General features: G+C 38.8%; 2 protein-coding genes across 6 annotated transcripts in view; both read right to left on the reverse strand.

Annotated features, from left to right (window-relative positions):
- LOC137199794 (neuronal PAS domain-containing protein 3) overlaps positions 1–13,776 on the reverse strand; it is a 373,346-nt gene extending 359,570 nt beyond the window's left edge. The window contains exon 1 of one of the 2 annotated variants that reach the window (XM_067614341.1): positions 11,907–13,776. The gene's annotated coding sequence lies outside the window, so the exon portion shown is untranslated. Of the gene's footprint in view, positions 1–4,271; positions 4,352–11,906 lie in introns of those variants that run through there. The other variant, XM_067614340.1, reaches the window with a different exon arrangement.
- Positions 13,777–13,865: 89 nt separating this feature from the next.
- Positions 13,866–21,723, reverse strand: part of akap6 (A kinase (PRKA) anchor protein 6) — a 240,856-nt gene continuing 232,998 nt past the window's right edge. For all 4 annotated transcript variants that reach the window (XM_067614337.1, XM_067614338.1, XM_067614339.1 and 1 more), the window contains one exon: positions 13,866–19,150. In XM_067614337.1, the coding sequence (XP_067470438.1) occupies positions 19,106–19,150 (45 nt within the window). In that variant the 3' untranslated portion in view covers positions 13,866–19,105. The remainder of the gene's footprint in view (positions 19,151–21,723) is intronic.

A 21,723-nucleotide genomic window follows, 5' to 3' on the forward strand; every position in this document is an offset into this window, starting at 1 on the left:
ACAAAGCTCCTGTTTTTAAAAAGATGACGAGTGTCACCGACTTTTTTTTTCACATTTTAAAAGACAGTTTGTTCAGGTTTAAGTTGACAAGAACTTCACTTCTTGTCCTGTAAACAGCAGCTGATGACTGACTTAATTATCAGTTGATTTTCTTTTGATCAACAGTCTACATTACACTTCCACACGTGATTTTTCTCCTTTTCCCATCGGCCATATTTACAAACTTTAAAAACTTTACTTGCTCTGGAGGGACAGTGCTCTCTTATACTGCAGATTTCCCTCCAAATTTGCAAAAGTCCTCAAACTTTTAACCCTAACCCCTAACCCCTAACCCTACCCTAAACCCTAACCCCTAACCCTAACGTAAACCCTAACCCCAACCCCAACCCCTAATCCCTAAACCTACCCTAACCCTAAACCCTAACCCCAACCCTAACCCTAACTCCCTAACCCCAACCCTAACCCTAACCCTAACCCTACCCTAAACCCTAACCCCAACTCTAACCCTAAACCCTAACCCCAACCCCTAACCCTACCCTAAACCCTAACCCCAACTCTAACCCTAAACCCTAACCCCAACCCCTACCCTAAACCCTAACCCTAACTCCTAACTCCTAACCCTACCCTTACCCTACCCTAACCCCTAATCCTAAAGCCTAACCCTACCCTAACCCCTAATCCTAAACCCTAACCCCAACTCTAATTCCTAACCCTAAACCTACCCTAACCCTAAATCCTAACCCCAACCCTTACCCTACCCTAAACCCTAACCCCAACCCCTACCCTAACCTTAACCCCTAACCCCCTAACCCTAGACTAACCCCTAACCCCCTAACCCTACCCTAACCCCTAATCCTAAACCCTAACCCTACCCTAAACCCTAACCTTACCTTAACCCCTAACTCCAACCCCCTAACCCTACCCTAACCCCTAACCCTAAACCTAACCCTAAGCTTCCAAAACAACCCATATGATCATTTTCTGATCCACTACCACCTATGATTAAGGTTTGGTTGGGTCTGGAGACACGATTGGCTTGTGATAGAGAGATGACAGTCAGGTCATTTCTTCTCGGGAGGACAGTCTCATTTTATTGCTTATATAAGTTTGACTTTTCATTTGTTTGAGAAAGAATGTGCCATTTTCTCATCCCTCCCCTCACAGGTTTTCACTGTGTCACACTCAGTTGTTCACACAAAAAGTGACAGAAACAGTTTGCAAGAAGAATGAAAACTGAGAGCTCAGGAGAGAAGTTAAAATCCTGTGAATTTTAACTTCTGAAAACTTGTGAAAAGTTACAGATTGTCAGACGCAGCCCTTCAAAATCAGAAATGTGTGATGGGACGGGGTGTCAGATGCAGTTCAACAAGCAACAAGCACTTTTTTTTTGAAGCATACTGACACCTTCAATCTATTTTCTTTTGATTTATTGATCAAATTATAAAATGTCAAAAATAGTGAAAAACATCCATCACAAGCCTCCAGAACCCAAAGTGACACCTTCAGATAGCTCCTGTTGTCTTCACAACAGTCCAAACCTCAAAAATATACAATTTACAATCTGATAAAACAGAAAAGCAGGAAATTTGAACATTTGATTAAAAAATGACAGATGAGTTTGACTAATCAGTATTTTTTTTTAGCACTACTGGAAGTGGTTGTTGTGTTTGGTCTGGAGGGACGGCAACACCTCACTGTTTTGTGACATACAGCAAACCTGAAGATTTCCTTCCACAGTTGAAAATCAGTCAGTATTACAGCCTGCTTGAGCCTGACATCTGCTCAGTTATGAGTTAATGTTTTCAGGATAATTATACTAATGTCTCAGGATTCATGTTCTAATGATGATTTGATGGTAAAATGCTTCTACGGAAATAGTGAATAATAACATTGTTAGTTTTTAGTCTTCTCCACAACTTCTTTCATCATCTTTCATTAAGTAGAAGTGAATGTCAAACAGACAGACAGACAGATAGATAGACAGGTGGCCTCGCCAGCCAATCAGAGTGACAGACAGGCAGGTAACCGGACAGACAGCCAATGTCAGCCGCCCACCCTGCCAGCCGGAGATGACAGCTAAATCTCTCTCCCCCCTGTAATCTAACTAATAATGTTACCCTCTTAATATTTTCCCTCTGCCCGCCGTTGATGGATGGGGTCAGGCTGCGATTCCCCTGGCTGAGGTCAAAGGTCAAACCAGAGCCTCGGCTCTCTGTTCTGTCGCTGTAATGGGAGCTGAAATATTAGTCCTAAATGCCTGCGGACGCCTCGACGCCTCAGCACAGATGATGAATTAACTGCTATGAGGAATTACAGATGGAGCATTTTGAAGGCATGCAAAGTTTCCACTCAAACACACACACACACACACAGTTACTCATCTGCACACCTCCATATGCAAATGATTGATAATAGACATCAACTTTATGTCTTCTTTTCCTCTGTGTCGTCCTTCCCTCACACATACACACACACACACACACACACACACAGACTTCCTTACGTATGCTAATGATTGATCGCCGTCTGCGGTCGACGCTGGCATCATCATTGCTTTTATTTATTCGGCCGTTCGGAGCGGCTCATGGCCTCTCGCTGTCTCGTATCAAATTGTTTTTTAAATGCATTTTGACGACTGATGTGAAAATGCAATCAGCCTAAAAACTCTATGAATCCGTATTGAAAAACACACACACACACACACACACACACACACACACACACACACACACACACACACACACACACAGAGTTACAATCATCAGGTGCACATGATGCTTTAATAGAGCAACACTTTGCTGTCAGACGATGGTCACTCCTTTCAAATCTTTCATTGATATTGTTTGATGATATTTTTCCATCTTGAATCATTTATGCTTCAAACTAAGAAACAATAAAATTATTAATTTACAAAAACATCCCTTTAACTCCTCTAAAGGACAAAGAATATTTTTAATTTTCTTATTGTGAACAAATTCCATGAAATAAACAACAATCAATTGATCTACTAACAAGTATTGTGTGTGTGTATCACAGCCTGATATATCTTATTAAAAACATGTCAGTGAGTCTCACCGCTGCACCGGGTCACATGTTCCTTCATCATGAAGAGTTTGGTCAAGTTAGTTTGTTCAGAAACGGCTTCAAAGACTAATAACAGCATCACGTTTTCAGTCTCTGGAGAGTAGTTCTGTATAAGGCAGACGCTACTGAGCATGTGCAGGAACACTGTTTGTTTACAGCTTCACCAGCTTCATATCACAACCTCTGGACTCTGTACCACACTGTAAAGAACATTAATATAAATTATGTTTTTTAAATGTTTTCTGCTCACATTGTTTATATTTTTTTCTTTTACTGTGTGTCTTTTCATTTAGTTTTAGTATTTTGATATTACATTTTTTTTAACTTAAGTCTTTATATGAATTATTTGATCTGATGACGTAATAGTGTGATGACATGATTGCATAATAGTTTGCTTGTGTTCATTAATGAGCCTTATATGTTTACTTTATATGATGTAATTGTATTTTTACGACAAAGAACGGCTCCTTTAAGTATATTATCAGTTTTTATATTTTAGAGGCTAAATTTGATAAAAAACACAAACACAAATTCTCTAAATCACCACCCAATTTTCTGCCTTTTCCTGCAGAAATTTAAAGTCTCCTTCATTCTTTTAGCTATATGAAGAACCATAAAAGTGCCTTATTCAACTCACATAACTCAGTTAACCTGTAATCTTTATTTATTCATTTTTAATGAATTGCCTATTTATTTTCCTCAGTCTTCTTATTTCTATTGATTTTTTAAAAATGTATGATTATATATTTTATGGGTTTTTTATGATGGTTTTCCTGTATTTGTATATTATTTGTTTGTATTGTGTATTTAAATATTTGGACAATAAAGTTGGAGAAATTCAAGTGTTGTTTTGTTCAGTGTTCACTAAAAAATAAAATAAAATAAAATAAAAATCTTGCATGACTGGTTATAAAGCAAAACAAAACTTAATATGCTCCCCTCCCAAACACGAACACATCGTCAGACAGAATAAATGAAATGAAACAAAATGGAAATTCAGGTGAGTTCAAACCACAGCTGAGCCTGAAAACAGCTGCTTCCTGGTGTGTAATGATCATCACAAAATGCCAAATTATGGATATGTTGTAACAAAACATCCAACACTCAACCTCACATGGTTTTATATATAAGTGCACACATGCAGTTTTCTGTTATATTTATCACATGTTTCTTTGTCTTTGAGTTACCGTGGTTGTTTGGAGGGGGACGTCCTTCCTGGTGGAGCAAAAGGTGTGGCTGAAGGTTGAGGAGTCTTAAATGCTCCCTGGGCTGAACCATGTTGTCATGTCATGGGGGGGGGGATTCGGGTTTAAGTAGTTTTGCTTTGTTTTTACTTGTAGTTGGTGTCCATATTGTTTACTCCCATTGCATGTTATTTGGTTTGGCCAAACAACGGCTTTACTTTACAATTACTACAGCTGATGGCAGCTGTCACTCAAACGTAACTATAAGTCGTTTTCGGGTGACTGACATTACGACCTGTTGTGTCGTTTTTCATGGGAGGACGGTCTCTACGTGGAGCATGTTGACTGTGACGCGTCATCTACCTGCAGGAAGTTTCAAATCTCTGCAAGTTGATTTTCATAGAATTGAACTGAAACCAGCGTCTGTAATAAAGAAAATCACTCAAGTCCTTGTTCAAAGTTTGCTGTGGTGGAAGTGATTTAATAACATTCCGGAAATGCGCTGAGCTTACTGACCCAGAGCAGACGGGATGGAAACACTTTATACTGTAAGATCCAACAATTGGTAACCAATAGTAAGGGGGAGGGGGGGCAAAAACAGGAGGGGGTGCTACATTCAGACAGGATCAAAAAGGTCAAATCAGCAGGAGTCAAAGGCAGGAAAGACACGCAGTTGGCATCTTGTTGATCAGGGAGTTGTTCCCAGACATCACTTGATTATCAAGTCTCTACCCCAAATGTGTATTTTCTTCTTCATCTGTCAAAAAAGTAATGGGATGATTTGGTAAAACTAAGGTATATGCAGTAATTATTAGGTTAAAGCATGTAAAACCACCAAAATGTGATCTCCGACAGGGAAAGAAAGCGAGCGTCCTGGCTGGAAATGAATGTCTGTTACAGTCAGAGCAGGAAGGGAAGGTGTGTTCGAGCCCGACAGACAGAAAGAAAACTAAACTCTGTTCAAAAATCCGTGAACCTCCCCCCAACCTGCAGCAGAGTGAAGTTTCTCTCTCTTCATCTGCAGCGCGTCGAACCGTCGATGGATGACTCTGATTGTGGCGAACAAATCCTTGATGACTTCATCGTATTATATACATCCCCTAATGTGGGATCAGCATATAAGCGAATCTGTTTTCAATCTATCCTTCCATTTTCTCCTCTCATCCCCAGATTTAAGTACATTATGGTGCAGCTGATGATGAAGGGATGGCTCTGCTCATCAGGGAGAAGAGGAGAAGAAAATGAAGGAGGGATTGCAAAAAGCTTTTCCGCAGCGCCTACAAGAAGATCATTACAGCGCCGAGAGAGACTCGAGAAGGTGCTTCACTCTGCGTACGTGCGTGTTTGAACGCACACGTCTCGTTTTCATTCAGCCACCGATGCAAATGGTTTAAAACACATCCCCAACCCTGCAGCATTCCAGTAATATAAATATGTTTAAATTTAACTTTCATTCAGAGTGTTTCTGTGTACAGTGATTGCATCCGGAGAGGAGGAGAGTGTCACATCTCTGCAGTCCTGCAGGTACGAGTCTTTTCCTCACCTGTCTGAATAAAAGAAGAATAAAAGAAGACCAGACTGTCTGCGTATTGATTCCTCATGGACGTCTTGTGTGAAGGAGACAAACATAACGTTGTATTTTTGAGTTTTGGCCTTTTTCCTTGAAAGAAAACTTTCTATGTACCCTCAAATCACCCACAGGAACTTCTGTAACATTTACATTTCATATCAATACTTGTTTTGTTTTATATTTTCTATAATATCTTAATTTTTTACTCATAAAAATTATGTGTCTTATATCTGCTTTTGCGTGCGTTTCATGTTGTTTCAACAGTGTAAGTGGTTTTATGTTGCTTCTGCCTGTAAAAACTTTGTAGCTTGGCCATTAAAAGTGCTAAAGATTAGCTGCAGAGTCACTGATAATTCTCTTTGGGTTCATCAGTACGAGCCAAAACCAACACGTTACACACTGACAGATCAGACAAAGATTACATTCATATACAAAAGATTTTTTTTTAAATACATTTGAAGTATAGGAGTTTCAAGTCAGGCTTTATTAAAGATCTTCACACCAAACGCTGAGACCAGAGAGATGAGCAGACAACCGACGGGAGTTTATTTCATTACACAGGAAACATACAAAACTCAGAAAATCATCAATGCAGCCCCTCAACTCACACCCAACTCCTATTTATACCAAAGTGGCGTGACTTTTGGCACTTTTGTGAGTCAATGATCACTTGGATCTTGACCTATGTGATTTCTCAATTTCGTCTTTGAACGCTATGTGCAAAGACTATTCCCAGATGTCTACTGTTTGTCTGGCGGCCTGACATTTTTTGGGTGTGTCAATGATCGGCATAGGTCAACGCGACCTGGCAACAGGATTATTTGCTTCTCCAGAGATTGTAACTGGACCTTTCGATAACAAACTCCTTATGTAACTTTTCTGGTTATGCAGCTGTTTACTTGACCTGAAGTGTTCTCTGTATTGTTTGGTACAATTCCACACGCTATCACGTTTCTTAACACATAATACAGCCTGCATGGCTTTTTTTTATTTTTTACACTTCATGGTTTCAGAACATGTTGCCAAAAGACACTGGTACATGAAATGTTGTTTCATGTGCAGCATCCTTTTGAATAAATAAATGAAATATCTGCAAAGTTGCAAAATGTTCATACATATAATTTCTGTTAAACAGTTAACAGACAATGTTTTTCATTTGTTTTACTTCAATATCTTCTCATGGCAACACTAAATGTTTTAGTAACCTAAATCTAGTGAGTGTCAACATCCTGCTTTTTATGCCTCCATCCATTTCGACCACTTTGCTACTGATTCTATTTGGTAACAAAACAGGAAAAACATCTCCAGAGAACATAATACAGGCTTTAATTAAAAGGAAATCTTAATGTTCGTTCAAGTCACTTATTTGTTTGCTTTATATACTCATTTAACTCTCACAATTTAACAATTACAACTGTTAAATTTTCATCTCATATCATCAATATTATACAATATTTCTACGCTTGCAAACATTTAAAATGAACTCCTGATGTACTGTAATGTGTCAGGATGTTACTCTGCTCCTCATGGTGACAGTTTGAGCCTTTCAGTTAAAGTTTGTGAGGGTTTAATGTTCAAGGAAATATGATTTAAGCTTGAAGATGAGCATCTCTGTGACTGATGAACTAGTAGCTATTTAAAAAGGCCTGGTTACGGTGTGTTTTATATATTTTCTGATGTTATATTCCAGTGAAGCTGTTGGAAAAATAAGGAGGAGACGTGATGATCTTGTCTTCATTTTTACACAGAAAGAGTACACACACACTCGATTTGTAAAAGAAGACAAAAATGTAATAATGTCACCATTAGATTTTCTGTTTTATAAAATATTCAACACACAATGAAAAATATCAGATCAAGGTTGCTGATTTCAATTTTGGTGTGACTGAAAAAAGCCGATTATCAAAGTGAGTTCGTAATGACTTCCACTGCCTTTAATGTGCCCTTGAGCAAAGTACAGACCACTGGTTTTACTGGGCAGCTCCCAGTATGAATGTGTACGAAGTGTGATGAGAAAGGTGCTGAAATGAGCTTCGAGTTCAACAACAAGCAGATTATTTGAAAAAATATTAGCTTAAATCATAACAGGAAGCATCACATTCACAGACGAGTCCAATGATATACAGTATGTCCTCAATTATGTCACGAGAGCAGCCATTTGTTACAGTTGGTGTAAACTTGAGGACGACCCCCCTCCGGTCTGTTGAGCAGAGGAGAAGCAGATTCATTCAAGATGTGGACAGTGAAAGTTTTGACATTTAAAGCCTTTAACCAATCAGTCCGTCTGCGTTTTATCCCTTTTTCTCCGACTTCACAGTGAGAGAGGAGATAATTTGAGCGCTCTGTCTGTTTGATGTACGGTAATCACATGTGATCTTTTCAACAGGGAGCCGGCCGTCTCGTTAATTTGACCGTCGGTGCGCGGCCGGACCCCCCGCCCTCCCCCCAATCAGGCCGCTGCCTGAAGAGTAATTGCAGAGCCACCATGCTTCGATGCGCTCGACCTTTACGACCTTAAAAGCCATTTCCATTTTTCTGACCACAAAAAAAGAACATATCTTGTTAATTGCAAAAAGGCAAATATTCTCTCTCCACTGCTCTCCCCACTCCTTCCTCCGTATTTGATTTCCCTTTGAAGGCAAAATGCTGAAAAGCATTTCCATTTTCATTCATCAACGCTTATCAGTCATCTGAAGGCCCCTTCAGCCACAATCAACATCACAGCTCCAACCGAGAGGGACGCCTCTCCCCGACGCAACAATGAGAAACTATCAAAAATCGCAAGAAGCAATTTGCTTTAATGTGGAGTGTGTTTTGTTGCAGCTAACTGCTATTTTTTTTAATCTTCTGACAGCTCTCCTCTGATACTTCCTGAAAGACAGAAGGAAGTGTCAGAACGCAGCAATATGACGGACTTACAGAGCAGAAACACACCGGCTGCAGAGGAGAGAAGATAAAAGGGCGACTTTCATTTAGATCATTTAGAACAAATACTGCCAGCGGACTGTTGAGCTGGACGTTACACTCACAGTTCCAACACATCTGCTCAGGCAACATGTGTGATCTACCTGAGATGTTAGATACGTTATTTAACAGCTGAATGATGCTTTAATCTTAAAATGGTGAGATGTGTCCGTGTAATAACTCTGGATGTGCGCTCCCAAACCCTTTACTCTTTTATAAAACCGATAAAATTTAAAATATAAAAAGTGAATGCTAAGTTATGCCTACTTGGATAAGAGTAAGTGACAAAATGAAATGAAATTCTCAAATAAAGTGAACACAATTTCAGGACTTCTCGTCGGTGTCGGCTTTAAATTATTCTGCTGATGAAGGCCGTGTGATATGGTTGAAAGCTTTGCAAAAAAGCTATTAAGTGGAGCTGGAGTTGGGACTAATAGTTTTGTCAAACTGTTATTTTCAAGGTCAAGAGTGAACTTTGATGGTTTACCTTTAAACCAACAGGGACGAACAGGTCCATCTCCATGACAACTGAACAAACGCCTTCTGCTGATGAAGACCATGTTATACAGTTAAATTGGGAATGTTTTGTCAAATAAGTATGTCAAAGGTAAACTATGAACTTTGTTATTGTTGCTCTCAATTTCATTAAAATATGACCAATGCGGTTACACAGAAATGTCTTTTGGTCGCAAAACATTAGCTGATAAAATCTGAGGAGACGTGTATTAAAAGTTCTCCTGATGAAGCTGCTGTTGGATTACTGGGACAAAGTGTGACGGACTTCCAACAAGCAAACACCTGCATATTTTATACTGTAGTTAAACTGTGCTAAGCTAGTGAGAACCACAAAGTAAAAGATCAGATGTCCCAGTTACCTTTGAAATAAACGTCACATGTACCTTCTAGGGATGTGCAGAGAGCCCAGTATTTGTATTTGTATCTGTATTTATGTGTTGAGGCAGCAAAATTATTTATATTTGTATTTGTGTTTGAATAAAAGTGGAAACATGCATAAAAATACATTTTTTGTTTTTATAACGCTTTTAATTTTAGGATATTAAAGTGTTGAAATAAGGGTTTATGAATGAATTATCTCATGTAGAAGGTCCCCACACTGGGTCTCAAACTCAAGTCTCCCAATATGCAAACTGATCTCTACTTATTCATACAACCACAGAGACAGCACAGCGTGTAACGTGTAGAGAAGAACTTCAAAGGCAATTTTTGCTTTGCACTTTTCATTTATTTCCTATTTTTTACAACTTAAGTTTGTGGAAAAGAGAAGGAAACAACAGGTTATGGAGAGGAGAGTGACTAAGATAGTGATGTAACCAACCTGCATGCTGGTATTTGACATGTTGTTTGTTTTTTTTTCTTCCCCAAAACAAATAATTTTTAAAATATTTGTACTAAATAAGTGTACATAAAAAACCCACTATTTGTGTTTTGGCGAGTAACGTATTTGTATTCGGGCACACCCCTAATACCCTCACAGGTTTGAAGGGTTTTCAGGCTTCTTGTAGAGCAAATCTAAAATCAGTCTTAATGTAAATTTAAAAATACATAATCATCTGTTACATATATCTGTTGTAGCTAACTAGCGCTAAGTTAGAAAATCACAATTACTACAATTACTACAACCACTTGAACATAAACATATATATATATATATATATATTTTAAATTATTATTACAAACTGTTTTTCCTTCTGTTCAGCCTGTATGAGACACTAGTGGGTGATATAATCTTAGTTAGGTTGTTAATGTTGAAGGTTGACACCACAACAAGAATAATTTTATGTTCAGTAAAAAATATTTTCCAAATGCCAAGTGGTTTTTAAGAATCCGTAAGTACAGACACATTTCCATTTTTGATTTCTTCTGACATGAAGAGACTTTTCATCACCAATCCAACAGCTGCAGACTATGTTTAGCAGTAAAGGATGTTATCATGGACAGTCTCTGCAATCAGGGCCATGTTGACTTGCAGTGTGTGTGTGTAAAACAGAGATGCACTCAGGCCTTTTGCATTCAGCGCAGCTAAACACCACATATTCCTCTGCCCGTCCTCCTCATCATCATCCCGCCACCTTCTCCATGTCATCAGCATCGTTTTCCTGTTTCACACACTGACCTCCTTCTGATGAAGTAAACATTATTTAACGTTTAGTAATATCCCCCAAAGTGTATGTTTATCATCGAATCCAATCACCCTTCTTTAGCTTTCAATTGTACTTCATCTCCTCAGCAGTTAAAAACTTTCTGTGTGTGTGCGGACTGTTCGGCGCTGGCGGCGGCAGGAAAACAGAGGTCTGATTAAGGGCAAAAAATAAATCTTTGGAAGATCAAAAAAAAAATGTTAATGATGCATTTCTGATGATTGGGGGCTTGACACTTCGCTGTCATCCTGCAAAAAACCTCAGAACTTCTGCTTTGATTTTAGTGTTTTCACCGCTGTTGAGGGATTGTGATCACAGCTTAAATTAACATTAGGTAAAGCCGTCAAGTTACTAATGACTTGGCCTATTTTTAAAAAAAACAACTTAAACACCTTATCAACACTGGCCACATAGTGAAAGCAGCACGTCAGGAGCTGCAGTTCTCAGTTAGTTCAGGATGTGTTGATGCGTTCAGTGCTCAAAGTGTTCAAAGCCCGATAGAAAAACATGAGTTATGCATGTAACCAAGTGTTCATAGCAAAAACAATATTGCAACAGCAAAAAAAAAAGGAAAAAAAAGATCAAGTATGATGCAGAAAATCCAGTTTTAGAAACAGATCAATGAGTCTGAAACACTTCACAGTGTTTTATAATACTATGAGACAGGATTTTACAATTCTGGGAAGTTACCAAAGTGAATCATTTTATCCTCTGTAACCAGTAGAACTACTGGGCATGTACTATGTTTGATCAGTCAGTGCAGTTTTGTCAAATGATGATGCATTGAGTTGCAACAACAGTTTTGCCATGTTAAACTTTTTGACACTGTTTTTATGCTACAGCCTTTTGTGTTTTGAACCACAATGAAATTAATTCGGAGCAGCTGTGTTATTCTGGATGAAAATACAGTTGAAGAGTAAAAATATGATTCAGGTCACAGCTTACCTTGCATCAGACGAGCATGAGACAGTTGACTAAAAAATGCAGCTGAAACACTTCCTGTAAGATCCCTCTATTAAAAAAAGCAATTGTAAAACAAAGAGCTATGTCATACGTGCAAGGACACTGCAGTATAAATACGACACACTCTTTGGTCAATATACGCTTCAAACCAAAAGTGGATTTCTCAACGATATCCCGTTCCTCCTTCTTAAACAGCTGAAACAATAAAAAACGCTGATAAAATGTAGAGAAAACGTCATCTTTTTCAATGAATAGGAATAGGAATAGGAAATGAATAACATTCTATAGGAGGGTCAGAATGGTGCACTGTGAAAGATACAACACCAAACAATCTGAGATGATGTGACTTAAAGTCGTAATTATGTTCATGGTGAAATTTAAAATCACATTTTAAGTTACTGATATATATAATCAGTGAATTCAGCTGTTTTAATATTTCCAAAGGTTTCCACTGAATAACAGCTCTTATAATAAACATTAAAACTCTTGGAAGTCGTGGATTTTGGGGCCATAGAAAATGATGATGATTATTAAATATTACGTTCTGTAACTTCAGATTTCTCGTGGAGATGTTTTCCACACCTTTTTGGCAGCAAAAGAGGAAGACGACCCAATTTTTGTTGGTTAAACTCGACTTACTGCACACTTTTGGTGCTGACTAACTCAATTAAATGAACAATAACTCTCAGAGGTAGGGGAGTCACATGACTTGACTCAAGTCATACTCGAGTCACGAATTTGAGGACTTGAGACTTGCTTGACTAACATTGATAAAAGACTCGACCTGACTTTGACTTGGTATTCATAAAAAGGACTTGACTTTCTTTTATTAAATATTTGTGTTTTTCTAGATATTTGGGAAGTTATGTTTTGTTTTTGAAACATGACTGGGTGATTTCTAATGCAATGCATACAAACTTGGCAACCTACTAGGACGCAACAGACCAGCAGAGACCGACACACGAGGCAGCTATCATGGATTACGTTGTCAATGACGATAGTAAGAAGAGAAAAGCGGTATGCAAGGTCTGCAGCTCAAAAATCAGTGACACGACCACCACAACATCCATCTTCATCCGTCACTACAAAACCCACCAAGAAAGGTACGTGAATGTGTCTTTTTAGCTAACTTATTAGCTGGTCAAACGTTAGCTTGAAAGCTAACGTTAAGTTCAAGCTATGTTAGACTTGGCTTCGAATCGATTCATGCATTTTATTGAGAAGACGTATCGTTAATGTAAAAGACAATCAGGGGGACTGATTCAGAGTCATATAACCAGTTAAAATACTTTTTGTGAGCACAGAAGTAGTTAAGTAGGAAAACAATATGGTGTCACATGAGAAGCACCTTAGACAAATACATTAATAGGCCAAGGAGAAATGGTGTGACCCTCCTGAAGGGGAGCCGGAAGGGGAAGCTTAACATTGTGATGTAAATTTCTTTTTGTATCATACTTCTATTTGCACTTTAGAGATATATTATCATTTTAGAGCCCCAACTCTCCATTGTTGTTCATTCAGGAGGCTCGTTATTGATTGCCACGAAATGTCAAATATTAGTAAGATTTATGAGGTGCAAGCAGGCTGCAACAGATTTTGTTAACGTTAAAAATAAAACTCAACTTTTCATGACTGCTGTCTTTTAACTGATTTAAATGTGAAAACTTGTGTAGATAATCACAATTTCGAATTGATTCTCACCACAGTAACTTGGCAGTTACTTGACACTTGAAGGTTCAGACTTGAGACTTGCTTGTTACTTGCACATGTGTGACTAATTCCCACTTCTGATAACTCCTGCTTCCAGAGTCAAAGGGACCATGCATGACAAAGACTGATATTTGTAATGCTTGATACCATTAGCTTTCTCATCACTTCTTGAAAAATACAGTAAAACAATAGAGACACAGTAGAAAAAACATCACTTTTGTCTGAATTCTGTTTTTCCAATAAATTAAGTTTATTTGTCAACAGTTGGTTTTACAGTTAGCAGGAACCATGCAGTCAAGCTCTTTATGGCCAATACTAATAATAAAGATATTCCACATCACAGATCACATACAGAGTTAAATAAACACAAACACCAAGCATTCCTCCCTCTGCATTTTACACCAAGGTTTTACACCTTTACATATATACACAAGCTCAAATCGAACCTTGCTTGAAACGTTTTTGTCGTTTTTTTATTTTTTTGTTGCATGTTTTTATCACCTAACTGGGAAAGCAGTGTTTTTAATTAACAAAAAAGGTAGAAGATGTAACAGTAGAGCAAGGCACACAATTATATTTTAAATATTTCAAACCCTATTTTGTCCTAAACACACCTGTCCCAACACCCCTCCCAACACCCCAGCGTCACTGCTAATCATCTCAGTTTTCTACAAAATAAAAAAGGAAACAATACATGGTACAGTAGTGGTGTACATACATACAGCAGTATTAATAACAACACACGTCCTCATCAACAGTCATCAAACCTTCACATCTACACAACAACACCGCTTCAGCTTTCGCCAACTTTGGTCGTGTTGCATAGATAAAATACCATTTTGTTTTTATTTATCTTATATTTTTGGACACCTGGTTCATCACTTCAGTTTGCAGACGCTGCTGACAGCAAAGAGGGGAAAAGTCAAAATGTACTCAGAATGTAGAGCTAGATTTGACCTGATGAGTGCAGATAATATTTCCATTGATACAGAGCACAGTGACTTCATCACCACATCTCCAAGCTAGCCAGTTTTTAGAATCAGTGAGGACTACAAAGTGATGGTTGGTCACCCAACAAAAGGTAGCTGTGTCCCATTTCAAGGCAATGAATCCTGCAAAGGCGAGACCTGAAAGCTAACCGACTGAACCCGTCCCTCCCCAAAATGAAATGGTCTACAGAGGATTCAACACCATCATCACCACTTCCAGCTCCCGCAAAAAGTTGGAAAATGTAAAGTTTGCCACCAAGAAGTTACACTTAAACAGTTGACAAAGTGATAAATGCCAACTGGACAGACCATGAGTGCTTTTTTTTGTTTGTTGCTCAGCGACGCAGAGAGAACAATGGCCGTGTTCTCCAAATTTGGATTAAGGGTATGCTGAGGAAGTCATTGCTGATTGATAAACTTGACAAGGTACTAAAATAGCCACCTGTGCTTACTGGACTAACCACGAATGCTTGCAAAGAATGTCTTGTTTGTCAGAGACACAGAGACAACGCTGTTGACTTGACTTTGAAGAGGACAGACTCTGGAAAAGGCTAGCAGAAAACCAGCAGCTTGAACCTGCCCTCCTCAAATGAGAGAGTCTACTGAAGATTTACCAAAGCATCATTACCACTTCCTCCCTCTAATGAACGAGTACATTCAGGGAGTCATTTTCAGCGTATAACGGTTGAAAATGTAGAGTTTACCACAAAGAGGTTGCACTTGAACAGTTGACAAAAGTGTTAAATACCAACTGTACCGACTAGACTGACCATGAATGCTTGCAGATAGTCTTTTGTTGCTCAGGGATGCAGAGGGAACAACACTTGTGTTTTCCATAGTCAAAATCAGACAGCCTCTGAAAGGTCTAGCAGGCTGAACCAGTCCTTCTCCAGATGTGATGGTCTACAAAGGGCTCACCACAACGTCATCACCACTTCCTCCTTTTAGAGAAAACCAATGGTACATTCAGGAATCCTCGTCAGTGTAGAATTTGGAAAATCTTGAGTTTACCACCAATAGGTAGCACTTGAATTGTTGAAAAAGTGGTAAATACCAACTGTGCTGACCATGAGTGCCCAAATTTGGACGAGATCAGGCTGCACTCCCAAACTACATTTGAAGGGGCCTTTGAGAAGGATTGTTGTCCTGCCTTCAAAGGAATCTGAAAAATGGGACACAGCCTGTAGATGCAAGAGTAGACAAAACTACAAACCAGCCATGGTCAAAGTCAAGATTGAGCATCGGTGACAAAGGAGTCAAATCTCCAAAAAGCTCGAGAGTAGAGTCGTAGTCGTCTCTCAGCTTATGATTAATATGTCTTGTTGATTACCTCATGTTCCATGTTTTGTCTGTATACTTTAAAAAAGCAATGGACACTCCATTCTACCAAATCAATCGATCTGTTAGTGTAATACTGAGTGTTACACCAAGTAACCGGTCTTTACTACATCATCAGGGATATTTTTTCACTTGTCCGAATTATGTCAAAAAAGGCACAAAAGTAAAATACTTCAACAACACTTAAATGATGCAATGAAAGAGTAACCAAAGTCCTCCAAAGTCCTAACCAAACTGAACAGCAAAATAAATCCTTTTTCAGTGCCTTAAAAAATGAAAAATGTGAAAGTTTTGTGATCTGACTGACTCCATTGTCAGCAGGCTAACTCATTTATCAGTGTCTTCTTTTCTGAGCCCTATTTGCTCCTGACAGACAAGGAGCACCTGTCAGGTAAATACAGGTAGTTTCAGGCATCTCAACAAAGGCTCAATGCTGTTGTTGTTCTTGTGAGGACGGTCTCAAGGTTTAGCATTTTGGGTCCCACAGTTAGACACAAATCCAAACCAACTGCATGACAAAGTCAAAGTCTAGCAGCGATTGTTTGATACTTGGTTGTAATTTTCTACACTTTGAAGCCAAAACCTATTTTTAGCTTCTATAAGTACAGTTTAATATGAGTTATTCACTTCTTTCTGTCCGTTAAAGTTAGATTTTTTGATTTGTATTTTTTCACAACAAAGTCAAAACATGTTTGAAGATTTGTAGCTTTCATACTTATCGATTTCCTCCAATCTTTTGTATCACCTATCTACGATAATACTTTACAGTACTGGTTGTGTCCCTTTGTTTAAATCACAAACAGATGTCTCCAGTGGTTTGGTATCTGTTAATGACTTTATTTCTTCCTATTTGTTAAGTTCTTGCCACCTTTTAAACATTTTTTAGTGATAGCTTTAAAAAGGCAGAGTTTCAGTTCCTATAATGACGACTATAGTTCAACTTTAACAGATTTGACTATTTCAGATACCTAGAGATAACTGTATCTGAAAACACAGGCAAGAGCTTTTTATGGCTGCTTTAAAGCCAGAACGCCTTGAAAGCTCAAAAGTGGAAAACATTTGTTCTGCTTTCTGTCTAATAAATCACACACGCTCTGTGGTTGTGTGATGCCGATATAACAGTTTACCTACTGAGTTATTCAAGACCTGTAATTCGCAAGCTTGCAGTGTGGTGACGATACCACAGGATGACAAGTTTCTATCACACCTACGACTGTGAGCAGATCTACTGAGTTTGACCAAGTCACAGCATAACATTATGAATACTGGCATCATCTACAGACAGACAAATAGACCAAGTCTTATTTTTTAGGAAGTAACATGCTACTTGTGCTACAACACCGCAGCATACAGTTTTAACAGTGTGTATTATAACAGGATGTACACAACCGCAGCATAAAATAACTGAGATAGCAATATGTCATGCAGACTGGCTAAAGATATGTGTATGTGTGTGTGTTCAAGTGGTGGCAGAACAATACTGAGGTAGCTCCAGAGGAACACAGGAAGAAGATTGTGAGGGATGAAGAAAGACAAAAGCTGAAAGGTTTCTTTGATGTTTACCTGAAGTCTGACTCGCTGTTGGTTTAAATATGACAATGAGACCAAACCAGAGTGAAAAGAGAGTGAATATTGGATTTATAGTCATCAGGTAGACAGAAACATGAGTCCAGTGAGATGCTGGATGTGTTCGCAAAAATGTTAGCCAGAATAACTTGATTAGCCGATGACATATCAGGGTTTATTTCAGTCAGCTTTTTGGGGGAGTCTTTCTGCCCCCTACTGGTCAAAAATCGCTTGACGCAGCTTTAAAAAAAAACAACCACTGCAACCACTCAGCAGACAGGGCTGCAAAATACTTTTAAAAGTGGTTTAAAACATGTAAAAACAAGCAGCTTAGCCTGATAATCAGACAGATTTGCCACTTTTGTTTCACTGTTTCTGTTTGGTAGGAATCTTTTTGTTTTGTTTTGTTGCTAAGAGCAGCTAGAAGTTGTTATTTCTTTGGTGGCTATTCTTTATAGATGGAATTATTAGAATTGCCAAATAAATCAGCGCTGTAGGCGATGATTTAGTGGTTACATGCAGGTGGCATTGATGGTTACTATGGAAACTCACTTCCTAGATTTGAGATGCCTTGGGAGTATGTCGGCCATCTATTTAGAGCTTAAAACCTCGTTATTTTTCATTTTTGTCCACTCACATTAGATGAATTACAAGCAAGACTAGCTCTGCAGACCAGTCTAACATATCTTTAAGCAAAACAACAGGAAGTAGCATCAACGAGGAAATACAGTAAGGAAGACAGGGTCCATCTGAGTGTAAACCAGTCAAATCTAGCTGATCCCAGGTCAGTTCAGCTTTATTCTTCCTCCTTGAAATGTCAGATGCTTACTTCATTGGTGCAGTTCAAGTGGCATCAGTAAAGTGTTTTAAATATTCGCCTCTTTATCTGCACTCTGTGTTGCAGAACTCGATCATGACAATCCACAGCATGCTTAAAAAAAATACATAAAAATAAAATGAACAAAAAGATGAAGCTGGTTCTGGGTTTTGCCATTTAGAATGAAAAAGCTGTTTTGTATTGTTTGGAGGGTTTTTATCTTATGTAATAAATATGACATGTAACTTCTTAGTCGGAACATTAAAGATTTGATTTTCACTTCAGAAATGTGGCTCGATAATCACATTTAAATGTTTGTTGGGTGTAATTTCACTAAATTAGGTTCCTCACATCTCTAAAAACCGCCTTCTTAACCACACTCGAGCTGTACTTTGCTGTAAATGCTATATACTGTCCTCAGTCTGACTCAAAAATATGCTCAGGCAAACCCTAAAAGCTGCTTCTGAACACAAGTTTAACCCTGAATTTTAACTCATTATTACTGTTAAAATGGTGGATATGACCACAACGTGTATTATCCTCAATTAAGAATTAGTCTGAATCGGTTTGAAGGTCACCCTGAAACCGCACAGGTTGAGTTTTCTGTCCAGTCTTTTGAAGATCCGTTCAGTTACAGCAGTGAGAAATGAGAGATCAGAGGTATGAGAAGGCTCCAGGAGCAGAGCAGAGAGGGGACGGCCGGAGAGATGAAGCCCAGGAGAGAGATCAGCTCAGCTGGGGAGGAGATGGAGAGAGCTCCCTTACAGCTGGATCCTGGAGGTTCCTGCTCCCAGTGTAGGTAGTCTCTGGATGGATGAATCAAGAGAGAAAGACTGTTAATCCCATGTTAATAATATCTAAAGCCTGATATATCTTATTCCTCCGTTATTGTCCAAAAACTATTAAAAACATGTCAATGAGCCGCACCGCTGCACTGGGTGTCATGTTCTTACATCACCACCAACACACACACTGCTGCCAGGAATACTCACTAGAGCTCTAAATGTGGATTCATCCACCGCTGAAAATATTCCCCAACAAATGCACCATTTCCACCTTTTTTATTTGTGAAAAACTACAGTGACCAGCTGTTTTAAAAACTGTATATTTGTGACATGTTTTTAAAGACGTAACATTTTTGCTCTAATCTGTGCCCTTTCTGCATAATTTTATTTTCATCCTCTGAGACTGATGTTGCTCATAAACATTTTATTGTGTACTAATTAAATTATGAATGTTCTGTGAATTAATTCTGCTCGTTTAGTATTTCTGCTAAACAAATATTTGCAGTTTGATTCTATTCTTTAAAGAGGACCTACTGTGCTCATTTCCAGCTCTGTATTTTTATTCTGGGACTCCACTAGTGTAGCTTTGTATTATTCACAATTAAATCCTTATTTATCTTCTACTGGTCCTTTATGCAGCCCCTCAGTTCAGCCTCTGTCTGAAACAGGCTGTTTTAGCTCCTGTCTCTTTTAGGCCCCGCCTCCTGATGAGCCCACTCTGTTCTGATTGGTCAGCTTCAGGAAGCTTTGTCACAAGCAAATTCTGGCTGCTCAGGAGGCTTTGTAAACAAACCATGAAACAAACTATAGTCATAAGATTTCACTTCTTTTTCTCTTTCTTTACTCAAAATGTCAACATCTCAAATACACCCGGACATGTTGGAGCTGGAATCCTAACAGCAAAACCTCCTGTCTGAAAAATGCACTTTTTGGAGAAAACTTGTTTAAATAAATAAATGGATACCCAATACATAATACACAGTTTTTGGACTATAATACTATATTATGTGGTATTTTTTACGGTATGTTTGTATGGTTATTATGGTATTGTTAACACATAATATAGTAATATAGTCCAAAAACTGTGTATTATGTATCGGGTATCCTTATCAAATTGAATTCTGCAAGAAAACAACAAGTTTTTTTTAGTTTTCTCAAAAAAGTGCATTTTTCAGATGGGAGGTTTTTCTCTTCATTGATATGCAAGAGAACAATGCAGGTTTTTCCATACATGTAAAAACCATAGCAACCAAAGCTACAGAATGGACGGCTGTTTACAGGCACGCGTGACAATCTGACATCAGCTCGTTAGCGAGGGAGAGAACAAGGCCACAAAAGAAGCGTTCAGAGCAAGTCGAAGCCCTGACTTTTGACTGGCAGGGAGTGTTTGTACATACGTTAACCTCAAGATTTATGTTTAACATCATAACAGGATATAAATAACAGAAAATCACAAAAAGCATAATAAGTCCCCTTTAAATGACTGAGCTGTCTTCTTGTGTATGATATCTTGGTTTAATGTTAAGATATTCAACTCATGTATAAATTCTATTCTTTCATTATGCTAATTCTATACTGTTCTGATCCTTGCATTGAATTTCATTTTATTTATTCAAGTTTTGTATACATCCAGTTGCATATTCAACTAGCTGCCTCCACTATGCTCACCGTTTCCTCTTGTGTGTATCAGATATTCAGCATCGTTTTCTGTTCTGCTTTTCTATGAAACTTTCAAAACATGAGTATGTGATGAAAGCTGAACACACACACACACACACACACACACACACACACACACACACACACACACACGCACACACACACACACACACTCTCTCTCTCATTCTCTCTCTCCTGTGTGTTTTGCTGCAGACCTTCTGCTGTCTGGGTCACAGAGCACATCATGAGCCGCATTCACGATTGCTTTAATTGCACCTGTGTCTGTGTGTACTGTATGTGTGTGTGTGAGTGTGTGTGTGTGTGTGTGTGTGTGTGTGTGTGTGTATGCATGTGTGTGAACAGGTGGGCTAGACTGGGGCACGCCATGGGGGTCAGGACCAGCTGTATGCATCACTGATATGATGTGTGCATGTGTGCACGTGTGCGTGTCCTTTGTCGTGGGTTTACATGCGTTGTGTATGTGTGTGTGTGTGTGTGTGTGTGTACACTATGCTTGATTTCACAGTCTCACGTGTGTATTTCTTTGCATGTGAGTGTGTATGCAGGTTTGTCCTCTGGTGTAATCTGTGTGTGTGTGTGTGTGTGTGTGTGTGTGTGTGAATGTGTGTGTGTGTGTGTGTGAACAGCATGTCTGTCTAACCTGCAGCTGTTGGGCTGTCAGAGCTTCTACCTGGACTCTCATGCCCTGCCCTGAGGGGTGTATGTGTGTAGGAGTGTGTGTTTTTGTGTGTGTGAGTGTGTGTGTGTGTGTGTGTGTGAGTGTCTGGAGTATAGGGGCAGTAGGTTTGCTTAGCCCTGGAGGCACCCATAGGGCCGCCACTTCACACATACACACACACACACACACACACACACACACGCATTGTGTCAGTAGTCGGGTTTTCATCCAAATGTATCGCAAATTTTAACCGAAT

This window comes from Thunnus thynnus, chromosome 16, assembly GCF_963924715.1.
Source record: "Thunnus thynnus chromosome 16, fThuThy2.1, whole genome shotgun sequence".
In the NCBI taxonomy this organism is placed as follows: Eukaryota; Metazoa; Chordata; class Actinopteri; order Scombriformes; family Scombridae; genus Thunnus; species Thunnus thynnus.